The sequence below is a fragment of the Budorcas taxicolor genome, chromosome 21 (genome assembly GCF_023091745.1).
Source record: "Budorcas taxicolor isolate Tak-1 chromosome 21, Takin1.1, whole genome shotgun sequence".
NCBI lineage: Eukaryota > Metazoa > Chordata > Mammalia > Artiodactyla > Bovidae > Budorcas > Budorcas taxicolor.
The window spans coordinates 60,657,133-60,669,583 of NC_068930.1; the positions used below are offsets into that span (position 1 = coordinate 60,657,133).

Sequence of the window (12,451 nt, forward strand, 5' to 3'; positions counted from 1 at the left end):
TACCTACCTAACAAACTTAACTACTGAACCCCCAGGAAAGTCCCTGAATAGTGTCTTTTAAAGAGCAAGTTTTTAATTTTGATAAAGTATGTCTTGGTTTTAAAAACTGGCGCATGCTTTATACGTTATGTTTAAGAATCTTTGCTAACCCCAAGGTCACTAAAATTTTTGGTTATTGATTTTTAGCAAATAAAATCCTACCATATTCTTTTTAGAGATCCTTTGAAGCACAAGGTTTGAAAAAAATTTCTGAATAGTTGGGCTATGATTCGGTGACTATTTTTTAATCACTACGTCTGTTATCGAAATGGGAGAGATTATTTCAGCACAAAAAAGATCACACTTAAAATTTTTCATATTAAATAATCAGTGTTTTTATTTCTCTTATAATTTAAAAACGTGAACATTCTGTAATTTAGCTGTAGCCATTACTTCCAGGTGACTTCTTCATTAGGTTTCAGTTCCCTGCATAGAAAGACAAAAAAAAGGAGAAGCAAAAGTGTAAAGAAAACTTTTATGAAAGGAATAAAAGGGAAAGTCATGAGAATATGAATTTGGTGTTTTATATTGTATTAAACCGACCCATTCAAAAATTATTAGATTGAGAATATTCATTCTATTCTCTTGTGATTTTAAACCTTTTACCACCTCTTCATTTTTCAGATTAAACAACTGTAATTTCTTTTTTAACAAATGTAATTTCTCATTAGTCTATAGGAAAGCAATTATCCTCTCAGTGACTTCATTTAATGTTTTAGACCCTTTGTAGCTCATTTTATCTGTCTCGAAATCCCTAACTATGAATCTCCTCTGTACACCTCCTGTGGCTGCCGCTCGATTCTCTTGTCCTGCGAGCTTCCTCCTTCCCAGCATCACAGCCAGTGGCGCATACCCTGTCTTGCTAACTCTAACTCTGCTGCCAGATAAGACATCTCCAGAGACACAATGGGACAAGCGGCTGCCAGTTGCTATTTGATCACCCAACCATCCTGCCTAAAGCTCTTGAGGAGTGTTGCTTAGGCCAGTGCCTCAAGCCATTAGTGCTGTTGATTTCAGCTACATCACGGACTAAGTAAGACAGTATATGATAATATATGTTAAAGCTGCATACAGAATAGGCTTTGATGAGATGGTATAAAACTGTTTCTACATTAAAATGTACCTTGAAATAAAAGACTTTCAAAGATCTGAAACAGCCTGTTCAGAACTAAAGACTTGTTTACACTGCAAAAGTAATCATACTGCTTTATGTAAGGGCTTTGGATTACCCCTTCTGTTTATTTCTGGCACAAATGACATTAAGAAGATACTTCCAAAAGCTGACTGTTGGTTTAAAAAAAATACAAAAACTAACCTTTCATATAACAGACTCTTGTTCCGGAAGGCAGTTAGTTTTTCATCATTCTTCTTGTCTAGATAATATCCAAAGACAAATCCCACAGGGACAAGTACATGTATCCAGTGGTCACGCACAACCTGAAGTAAGTTCATCATGAGTGCTATAAAAAACAAAAAACCAAAAACCCTGAAATATAGCCACTTTTGAAATATCTTTCAAATCACACCTGAAACAGGAAAATAGCTCTAAATATAGTAGATCTTAAAAGCATAATAAGCCTCTTCAGAATGTAGTATATTACTTAAAAATCTACTTAATGAAAATTACATAGGTGACAATGAGTATGAAAATTACCCTGCACTAAAGTCAATTTATTAATTTTCAAGTTCCACCAGTGATCTATCACAGGAATGAAGAGAGTATTAAAAAATTCTACCTGCAAAAGCTGAGTATTTTCACCCTTCTAGAGAATTCCAGAGAGAGAAGAAGAAGAAAAGGCAGTGGCACCCCACTCCAGTACTCTTGCCTGAGGAATCCCATGGACGGAGGAGCCTGGTAGGCTTCAGTTCATGGAGTCGCTAAGAGTCAGACACGACTGAGTGACTTCACTTTGACTTTTCACTTTCATGCATTGGAGAAGGAATGGCAACCCACTCCAGTATTCTTGCTTGGAGAATCCCAGGGACGGGGGAGCCTGGTGGGCTGCCGTCTATGGGGTCACACAGAATCGGACACGACTGAAGTGACTTAGCAGTAGCAGCAGAGAATCCCAGGGATGGGGGAGCCTGGTGGGCTGCCGTCTATGAGGTCACACGGAGTCGGACACAACTGAAGCGACTTAGCAGCAGCAGCTGCTGATTTAAAACTTTTACACATGTAAAAATTTTTAGATTTTAGCATAGCTCACAATGTTAAAACTGATATAACAATAATATTGTCAGAAGCAGAATTCTTTAAAGCTATGATTATTGAAAACTATTTTTTAAAACTGATTTTAGAAAGGAAATGAAAACATGAGAAATTTTTTAAAGAACCATCCTGAATAATGTCACAGTAGATCTAAATATCGAATAACTCTACAAAAGATGCGGAGAGAAGGGACCTTACTCTTGTAGAATGACTACTAGGCATCAGAGCCATGACACAGTCCAATATATAACATGAAAAATTATTACTCTTATTTTACAGATAACAAAACAGTTTAACCCAAATAGGTATTACATATAGAGCTGGAATTCAAACACAGGTTCATCCCAAAGGCCTGCTGCTGCTGCTGCCAAGTCACTTCAGTCGTGTCCGACTCTGTGCGACCCCATAGACAGCAGCCCACCAGGCTCCCCTGTCCCTGGGATTCTCCAGGCAAGAACACTGGAGTGGGTTGCTATTTCCTTCTCCAATGCGTGAAAGTGAAAAGTCAAAGTGAAGCCGCTCAGTTGTTTAGCAATCCCATGGACTGCAGCCCACCAGGCTCCTCCATCCATGGGATTTTCCAGGCAAGAGTACTGGAGTGGGGTGCCATCTCCTTCTCCGTCCCAAAGGCCTAGATCCTCCTATTATATTGAAATGCCTCTCATAGAGACCCGTCCCCAAATTGTCATTGGCATTTATGGTACTTAAGACTTTTTAAGTTTTTAAGAGTTTCCAGGGCTTCCCTGATGGTCTAGTGGTTAAGAATCTGCTCGCCAATGCAGGGTACACGGGTTCGATCTCTGGTTTGGGAAAATCCCACATGCTGCAGAGAGACTAAGCCTGTGCGCCGTAACCACTGAGCCCATGTGTTGCAACTAGTGAAGCCTGTGTGCCAAGGGCCTGTGCTCTCCGACGAGAAGCCACCGCAAGAAGCAGGCTGTATACCGCAATGGAGTAGCCTCTGCTTGCCACAACCAGAGAAAGCCCACATGCACAACAAAGGCCCAGTTTAAAACATAGTGTTTAAAGAGTTTCCAAAAGGCAGAAGAGGATGACACCTTTATAGAACTAGAAGTCATCACATGGAAAATGAATCTGCACTAATTCAACGGAAACATAGCTGAATCATCAATTTTCTGTAAAAATTTGGATCTAAAGATGAAATACATACGTATGCACATGAATCTATAATGAATAAATGCTATATAAGGTCTGAGAAGACATGGCAACATCCCAGAAAGAGAATACATTACTGCTAATAAAAGGGCTTAGCTATGTTTGGGAAGAAGCTGTGCTTTCTTATCTTAGCACTCAACTGTGCTAGGATTATGTAGACTGGATTCCTGCCTCTCTTAAGAAACTGGTTCTCACACACATTCTAATTATTTCTCAAAGTCTACTCACTAGAGGCACTGAGTTAGGAAACAGACATGAAGTTAAAAGTCACACAACTATTATACACTGCTTTCATAGAGTATAATATTACACACACCAGATTCCAGTCTGAGTATCAGAGACCTAAGCAACATTACCTTGTTCCTAGAAGGCGGTGGTTTTCTTAGCATTGTACCTCCCCTAAGTAACATTATTTGCATTCAGATCTTTAAGACCTATTTAATAAAACACTCAGGAACTTTTTGTGATTCTAATCAAGTTAGCCACTTGTTTTTTATAAACTTGAGCCAGTCAAGTATGGGAAAAACAATGTGTGCCTTAATCAAATTATGTAACCTGGAAAGCACTAACCTACAAAATACTAGACAATACAGGTCTCTAGAGAAGTCCTATATTGTGGAGAAGTGGAGAAGGAAATGGCAACCCACTCGTGTTCTTGCCTGGAGAATCCCAGGGACGGCAGAGCCTGGTGGGCTGCCACCTATGGGGTTGCACAGAGCCGGACACGACTGAAGTGACTTAGCAGCAGAGAAGTCCAGGGGTCATCTATTCTTCCACCTGCCGTAAGTTTCTTAAGAGGTGTCAATTTTAACCCTCAGCACAGCTGACTGTTAGATAACCGTACCATCACTGACTGGACAGACAGGAATTTGAGCAAACTCTAGGAGATAGTGGCTTCCCTTGTGGTTCAGATGGTAAAGAATCTGCCTACAGTGTGAGAGACCTGGGTTCCATCTCTGGATTAGGAAGATCTCCTGGAGAAGGGAAAGTGAAGAGGAGCTAAAGAGTCTCTTAATGAAAGTGAAAAAAGGAGAGTGAAAAGTTGGCTTAAAATTCAGCATTCAGAAAACTTAGATCATGGCACCTGGTCCCATTACTTCATGGCAAATAGATGGGGAAACAATGGAAACAGTGACAGACTTTATTTTCTTGGGCTCCAAAATCAGTAACCGCAGATGGTGACTGCAGCCATGAAATTAAAAGATGCTTACTCCCTGGAAGACAAGCTATGACCAACCTAGACAGCATATTAAAAGGCAGAGACATTACTTTGCTGAGAAAGGTCCATCTAGTCAAAGCTATGGTTTTCCAGCAGTCATGTATGGCTGTGAGGGCTGGACCATAAAGGGGGCCGAGCACCTAAGAATTGATACTTTTGAACTGTGGTGTTGGAGAAGACTCTTGAGTCCCTTGGACTGCAAGGAAATCCAACCAGTCAATCCTAAAGGAAATCAATCCTGAATACTAATTGGAAGGACTGATGCTGAAGCTGAAACTTTGGCCACCTGATGTGAAGAACTGACTCATTGGAAAAGACCCTGATGCTGGGAAAGACTGAAGGTGGGAGAAGGGGACGACAGAGGATGAGATGGTTGGATGGCATCACCGACTCAATGGACGTGGGTTTGAGCAAGCTCTGGAAGTTGGTGAGGACAGGGAAGCCTCGTGGGTTGCAGGCCATGGCGTCACAAAGAGTTAGACACGGCTCAAAGAGTTAGACACGACTCAACGACTCAACAACCAGGAGATAGCCAAGGACAGGGAACCCTCGTGTGCTGCAGCCCAGGGCGTTGGAAAGAGTTGGATACAACTTAGCGACTGAACAACAACACAACACTGAACCAAAAAAAAAATTAATTGCTGACTCTTGGTCCAAGACTTTAGCCCACGGCCACCTGTGGGCTAATAAGCCATTACTGTTTGCACTCTTCTAACAGGGCCAGCAATGGCACCCCACTCCAGTACTCTTGCCTGGAGAATCCCATGGACGGAGGAGCCTGGTGGGCCGCAGTCCATGGGGTCGCTAAGAGTCGACATGACTTAGCGACTTCACTTTGACTTTTCACTTTCATGCATTGGAGAAGGAAATGGCAACCCACTCCAGTGTTCTTGCCTGGAGAATCCCACGGATGGGGGAGCCTGGTGGGCTGCTGTCTATGGGGTTGCACAGAGTTGGACACGACTGAAGTGACTTAGCAGCAGTAGCAGCAACAGGGCCAGCAGGCATTTCTGTCTGCCGTTTGACAGAATGTGGTCCACTGGAGAAGGGAATGGCAAGACACTTCAGTATTCTTGCCTTGAGAACCTCATGAACAATATGAAAAGGCAAAATGATAGGATACCAAAAGAAGAACTCCCCAGGTCATTAGGTGCCCAATATGCTACTGGGGATCAGTGGAGAAATAATTCCAGAAAGAATGAAGGGATGGAGCCAAAGCAAAAACAATACCCAGTTGTGGATGTGACTGGTGATAGAAGCGAGATCTGATGCTATAAAGAGCAATATTGCATAGGAACCTGGAATGTCAGGTCCATGAATCAAGGCAAATTGGAAGTGGTCAAACAAGAGATGGCAAGGATGAACGTCGACATTCTAGGAATCAGTGAACTAAAATGGACTGGAATGGGTGAATTTAACTCAGATGACCATTATATCTACTACTGCGGGCAGGAATCCCTCAGAAGAAATGGAGTAGCCATCATGGTCAACAAGAGTCCGAAATGCAGTACTTGGATGCAATCTCAAAAATGACAGAATGATCTCTGTTCGTCTCCAAGGCAAACCATTCAATATCATGGTAATCCAAGTCTATGCCCCAACCAGTAATGCTGAAGAAGCTGAAGTTGAACGGTTTTATGAAGACCTACAAGACCTTTTAGAACTAACACCCAAAAAAGATGTCCTTTTCATTACAGGGGACTGGAATGCAAAAGTAGGAAGTCAAGAAACACCTGGAGTAACAGGCAAATTTGGCCTTGGAATGTGGAATGAAGCAGGGCAAAGACTAATAGAGTTTTGCCAAGAAAATGCACTGGTCATAGCAAACATCCTCTTCCAACAACACAAGAGAAGACTCTACACATGGACATCACCAGATGGTCAACACCGAAATCACACTGATTCTATTCTTTGCAGCCAAAGATGGAGAAGCTCTATACAGTCAACAAAAACAAGACCAGGAGCTGACTGTGGCTCAGATCATGAACTCCTTATTACCACATTCAGACTTAAATTGAAGAAAATAGGGAAAATCGCTAGACCATTCAGGTATGACCTAACTCAAATCCCTTATGATTTATACAGTGGAAGTGAGAAATAGATTTAAGGGCCTAGATCTGATAGATAGAGTGCCTGATGAACTATGGAATGAGGTTCGTGACACTGAACAGGAGACAGGGATCAAGACCATCCCCATGGAAAAGAAATGCAAAAAAGCAAAATGGCTGTCTGGGGAGGCCTTACAAATAGCTGTGAAAAGAAGAGAGGCGAAAAGCAAAGGAGAAAAGGAAAAATATAAGCATCTGAATGCAGAGTTCCAAAGAATAGCAAGAAGAGATAGGAAAGCCTTCTTCAGCTATCAATGCAAAGAAATAGAGGAAAACAACAGAATGGGAAAGACTAGAGATCTCTTCAAGAAAATTAGAGATCCCAAGGGAACATTTCATGCAAAGATGGGCTCGATAAAGGACAGAAATGGTATGGACCTAACAGAAGCAGAAGATATTAAGAAGAGGTTGCAAGAATACACGGAAGAACTGTACAAAAAGATCCTCACGACCCAGATAATCATGATGATGTGATCACTACTCTAGAGCCAGACATTTTGGAATGTGAAGTCAAGTGGGCCTTAGAAAGCATCACTACGAACAAAGCTAGTGGAGGTGATGGAATTCGAGTTGAGCTATTTCAAATCCTGAAAGATGATGCTGTGAAGTGCCACTCAATATGCCAGCAAATTTGGAAAACTCAGCAGTGGCCACAGGACTGGAAAAGGTCAGTTTTCATTACAACCCCAAAGAAAGGCAATGACAAAGAATGCTCAAACTACCGAACAATTACACTCATCTCACATGCTAGTAAAGTAATGCTCAAAATTCTCCAGGCCAGGCTTCAGCAATACGTGAACTGTGAACTCCCTGATGTTCAAGCTGGTTTTAGAAAAGGCAGAGGAATCAGAGATCAAATTGCCAACATCCGCTGGATCATGGAAAAAGCAAGAGACTTCCCGAAAAACATCTATTTCTGCTTTATTGACTATGCAAAAGCCTTTGACTGTGTGGATCACAATAAACTGTGGAAAATTCTGAAAAAAATGAGAATACCAGACCACCTAACCTGCCTCTTGAGAAATCTGTATGCAGGTCAGGAAGCAACAGTTAGAACTGGACATGGAACAACAGACTGGTTCCAAATAGGAAAAGGAGTACATCAAGGCTGTATATTGTCACCCTGCTTATTTAACTTCTATGCAGAGTACATCATGAGAAACGCTGGACTGGAAGAAACACAAGCTGGAATCAAGATTGCCGGGACAAATATCAATCACCTCAGATATGCAGATGACACCACCCTTATGGCAGAAAGTGAAGAGGAGCTAAAAAGCCTCTTGATGAAAGTGAAAGAGGAGAGGGAAAAAGTTGGCTTAAAGCTCAACATTCAGAAAACGAAGATCATGGCATCTGGTCCCATCACTTCATGGGAAATAGATGGGGAAACAGTAGAAACAGTGTCAGACTTTATTTTTTGGGGCTCCAGAATCACTGCAGATGGTGACTGTAGCCATGAAATTAAAAAACGCTTACTCCTTGGAAGAAAAGTTATGACCAACCTAGATAGTAATTCAAAAGCAGAGAAATTACTTTGCCGACTAAGGTCCGTCTAGTCAAGGCTATGGTTTTTCCTGTGGTCATGTATGGATGTGAGAGTTGGACTGTGAAGAAGGCTGAGTGCCGAAGAATTGATGCTTTTGAACTGTGGTGTTGGAGAAGACTCTTGAGAGTCCTTTGGACTGCCAGGAGATCCAACCAGTCCATTCTAAAGGAGATCAACCCTGGGATTTCTTTGGAAGGAATGATGCTAAAGCTGAAGCTCCAGTACTTTGGCCACCTCATGAGAAGAGTTGACTCCCTGGAAAAGACTCTGATGCTGGGAGGGATTGGGGGCAGGAGGAGAAGGCGACGACTGAGGATGAGATGGCTGGATGGCATCACGGACTCGATGGACGTGAGCCTGAGTGAACTCCGGGAGTTGGTGATGGACAGGGAGGCCTGGCGTGCTGTGATTCATGGGGTTGCAAAGAGTCGGACACGACTGAGGGACTGAACTGAACTTACTCTGACAAGAAAAGATAACCACGCCCCATGGGCTCTTGCTTAATACAGATTCTCAAAGAGAGTCTACAGATAAGGCAGTAGGAGTGACAGATAAAAGGATTCTGTACACTTAGAACCCAGAGTTGGAGTCAATCACCATGCTGGATTTCCCTGATTGCTCAGTTGGTAAAGAATCCACCTGCAATGCAGGAGACCCTGGTTCGATTCCTGGGTTGGAAAGATCCCCTGGAGAATGGAAAGGCTACCCACTCCAGTATTCTGGAGAATTCCATGGACTGTAAAATCCATGGGGTTGAAGAGTTGGACATGACTGAGAAACTTTCACTTTCACTATGATGGAAGCTATTTCCATCCCTGCGAGAAGAGTGGCAAATCCTTTTCCCAGAGGCATTTCATATTACAACTGCAGACTCTACTACTACATAATGGGCTTTGGGACCAGTGAAATGGAACGTAAAATTTGTCCTGCATATGTCACTGCAAGTGGATGACCTGGAAAGACAAAGACTGATGAACATAAAAAGTGAGCTAGATGTCTGGTAGAAACCAACATCATTCTGTAAAGCAATTATCCTTCCGTTAAAAAATAAACAATTTTTTAATGAAAGTGAGCTAGAATGATCCCCTTGAGAAGGGATAGGAGGAGTGCAGACAGGTTCATGGTCACAGGCCCAAGACCATAAGATGGCTCTATTTGATGGATGGAGGGCAGGAAGCATCTGGGACAGTCTCTAATGAGACAAGTGAGCTGCTGCTGCTACGTCGCTTCAGTTGTGTCCGACTCTGTGTGACCCCATAGACAGCAGCCCACCAGGCTCCCCCGTTCCTGGGATTCTCCAGGCAAGAACCCTGGAGTGGGTTGCCATTTCCCTCTCCAATGCGTTAAAGTGAAGTCGCTCAGTTGTGTCCGATTGTTAGTGACCCCATGGACTGCAGCCTACCAGGTGCCTCCGTCCATGGGATTTTCCAGGCAAGAGTACTGGAGTGGGTCCATTGCCACTGCCTTTTCCGAATGAGACAAGTCTAGGTATGGATAAAGAGTGACATACACACGGGTGCCCTCAAGGGCACTGTACATATTACTAGTGTCTTCTTTATATGAAGACTCAAGAAAAATTTTGCTTCTACTTCAGAACTGAGAGTAGCTATGGTATTCCTGAAAAAAAGGAGAAAAAAAAAACCTAAATGGTTTTTAATCTTCTGAACTCAGGTTATTTTGGTATCCTCTGATACCAAAATTATCCAAAATTTTCTCCCTACTTTTGGAAAAAGCTGACTTTTAGAGCATTCTCTGTCAGGTATGGTTCTTAACTGCTTTTCATAATCCCCAATTCATGTAATCCTTACGTTACTATATATGCATTAACTAATGCCATGTCCCCAGTGAAGCAGGAATACTTTTTTCAGATGAGGAAGTCCAGGGACAATCAAGTTGTCTAAGGTCACAGAAGCAGTAAGTGCCAGAACTGGGATAAATACCCAGGCAGTCTGATTCCTTGGTCCATGCTCTTTATTCATGCTTTTCTGTCTTTTGCAGTAAGTATAAAGGTCAATATGTACATTAATCTTACTCTTGGCTTATCTTATTTTTCCTACTGAAAGCATAACTTGAGATATTACAAGTTTCATTCCAAACCACTGCAATAAAGCGAATATAGAGATAAAGTAAGTCATGAGAATTTTTTGGTTTCCCAGTGCATATAAAAGGTTGCCACACACCTTCAGTTTGTAACAAGTGCATTATCTGTGAAGCACGATAAAATATTTGCCTTATTACCTTTTCTTCAACCCAATTTTCCCGCTTAACATCTATAAAGAAAATTGTATATGGTATGATTTTTTTTGAGTGCTCCTAAATCCACCGGAAAAACACGGATGGTTAGACATTAGTCCTTACAGCAATTTATGTGTATTGATCCAAAGTGTCGACTTAACCTATAAAAAAATCAGTTCTGGATGCAAGGAGAAACTGAACTCTTTGAGGTCCGGAACCTCGACTGAATGACATGTACACTCTAAAAATCAAGAACAAGTATTACTTTCTTAAAAACTACATTTTAAAAAAGTGTGTATTTGGGGGCTTGGCGGCTCAGGAGGGTTTGAGACTTAAAAGAGAGTAAGGTTAGTTTCCAATCCTGAATAACGAGGAAGACAGAACTCTGAAACTTGGACGAATCGGAAATGCTCGCGGAGAACCTGCCCCTTCCAGGCTGTACAGCCCGGGAGCTTTGATCCCGGCCGGTTTCCCCTCCGGTCCCATAACATCTAAAGATGTTTTCCAGTTAGGACAACCTCAGAATACCCTTTTCCAAAAGCGCCAGGCGGGAAGCATGAGCGCAGCCTCCCACCTTAAAGTCCGCTCCTTTCCTTTCTCGGTCTCCTTCGCCCAGAAGTCTCAGGAAGCCGTCCCAGCCCCGAGGAGGCCCAGACCAGCCCAACCCCGGTGCACACGCCGCCGCCGAGCGCTTTCCTAGAGGGGCACCCTCCCCGCCTGCACAACGGCGAGACTCCCCGCTTCGACTGCCCTGGACCCGAGACCCACCTGCGGCCTCTGAGCAAACAACGACCCTGCGGCCTCTGAGCAAACAACGACCCCGCGGCCAAGGACAGCTGCAAGCACAGCCACTCGCGCCGGCGGAAGCGGCGGCCTCGGGACCCACCATTAGCCGCGTCCGGTCCGTGAGAGGGGTGGCTCCGGGAAATCACATTTCTTCTTCCTTTGACTGCTCGACTCCTCTCATATTTATTTTAGCTTCAACACGTTATAAATCCTTGAGAAGTGAAACTTCGGCCCCAGGTGATGAGACTCGGTGAAGCGCCACCCCTTCCTCCAGTTTTGTCTCCCCCCGCCGACCCCCGAAGATGGTATCACCCCGAGTCTCCCCGCCTTCGCGGGGTCGCCATCAGTTTCAAAATGGCGGCGGCCGTTGCGGGGCTTCTCCTGGCTGATCGTCACCGGCGCTGCTGAGCCAACGTCAGCTTTTCTCGCTCTTGAACGTGGATTCGATTAGGGGGTTGGGAAGGGCAGTGGACCACGTTGGGGGAGGACTGATGAGGCAAGTGGGGGCGGAAGGAAGCTGTGCGCCTTTGGATGGGGGAGGGGGGTCTCGGCCCTCGGGGAGAGCCCGGCTCCGACTCCGCCCGGGTCTCCGCGCGGGGACGTGCCCCCCAGGGCTTCGGGTGCGACCGTCCGGGTCGTCCCTGGCGGAAGTACTCAGGGAGGGAAAGACAGTGACTTCTCCATGGATCCAAAGCTCCCAGTCTTTCGTGGCAGTTCCTACGATTCACTCCCAAGCTCTCCTTCCCTCCTTTCTGCCGTTTTCCGCCTCCCTTTCAGTCTCTCGATGCTGGAGGAGTTAATCCGACGCCAGCTTCGGTTCCTTAGCCTTTTGGCTAACTTGTTCTCAGCCCCCTTCCTCTGGGTCTTCCCGTCGTCTCGTACTGAGAGACGACGAGGCTACTGGGCACAAAATAGGCGTTCTTTTTAGTTAATCGACTCCATAGACCTTGATAGACGTTACCATGCTTTTGAAAACAGTGTCCGCAACCCCACTCCCGGACCCTCCCCCGATCCCCGCATCGCCTTTGCGCGCTCCCAGCATCATCACTATATACATGCTCAGTGGTAAACAGGAGGTCAGAATAATTTTAACTCCGGCAGGTCTGGCTTCCTGTGACCTGGCGAACGTGCGT

At 44.1% G+C, this 12,451-nt stretch overlaps 1 protein-coding gene across 1 annotated transcript; it reads right to left on the reverse strand.

Annotated features, from left to right (window-relative positions):
• Nucleotides 1-348: 348 nt before the first annotated feature.
• Nucleotides 349-11,436, reverse strand: NDUFB1 (NADH:ubiquinone oxidoreductase subunit B1). The gene is made up of 3 exons (XM_052659991.1): nt 11,301-11,436; nt 1,355-1,499; nt 349-465 (listed from the first exon to the last, which is right to left on the reverse strand). Exons 1-3 carry the CDS (start codon nt 11,419-11,421, stop codon nt 429-431), a joined length of 303 nt encoding a protein of 100 aa, XP_052515951.1. The 5' UTR covers nt 11,422-11,436; the 3' UTR covers nt 349-428.
• Nucleotides 11,437-12,451: the final 1,015 nt, after the last annotated feature.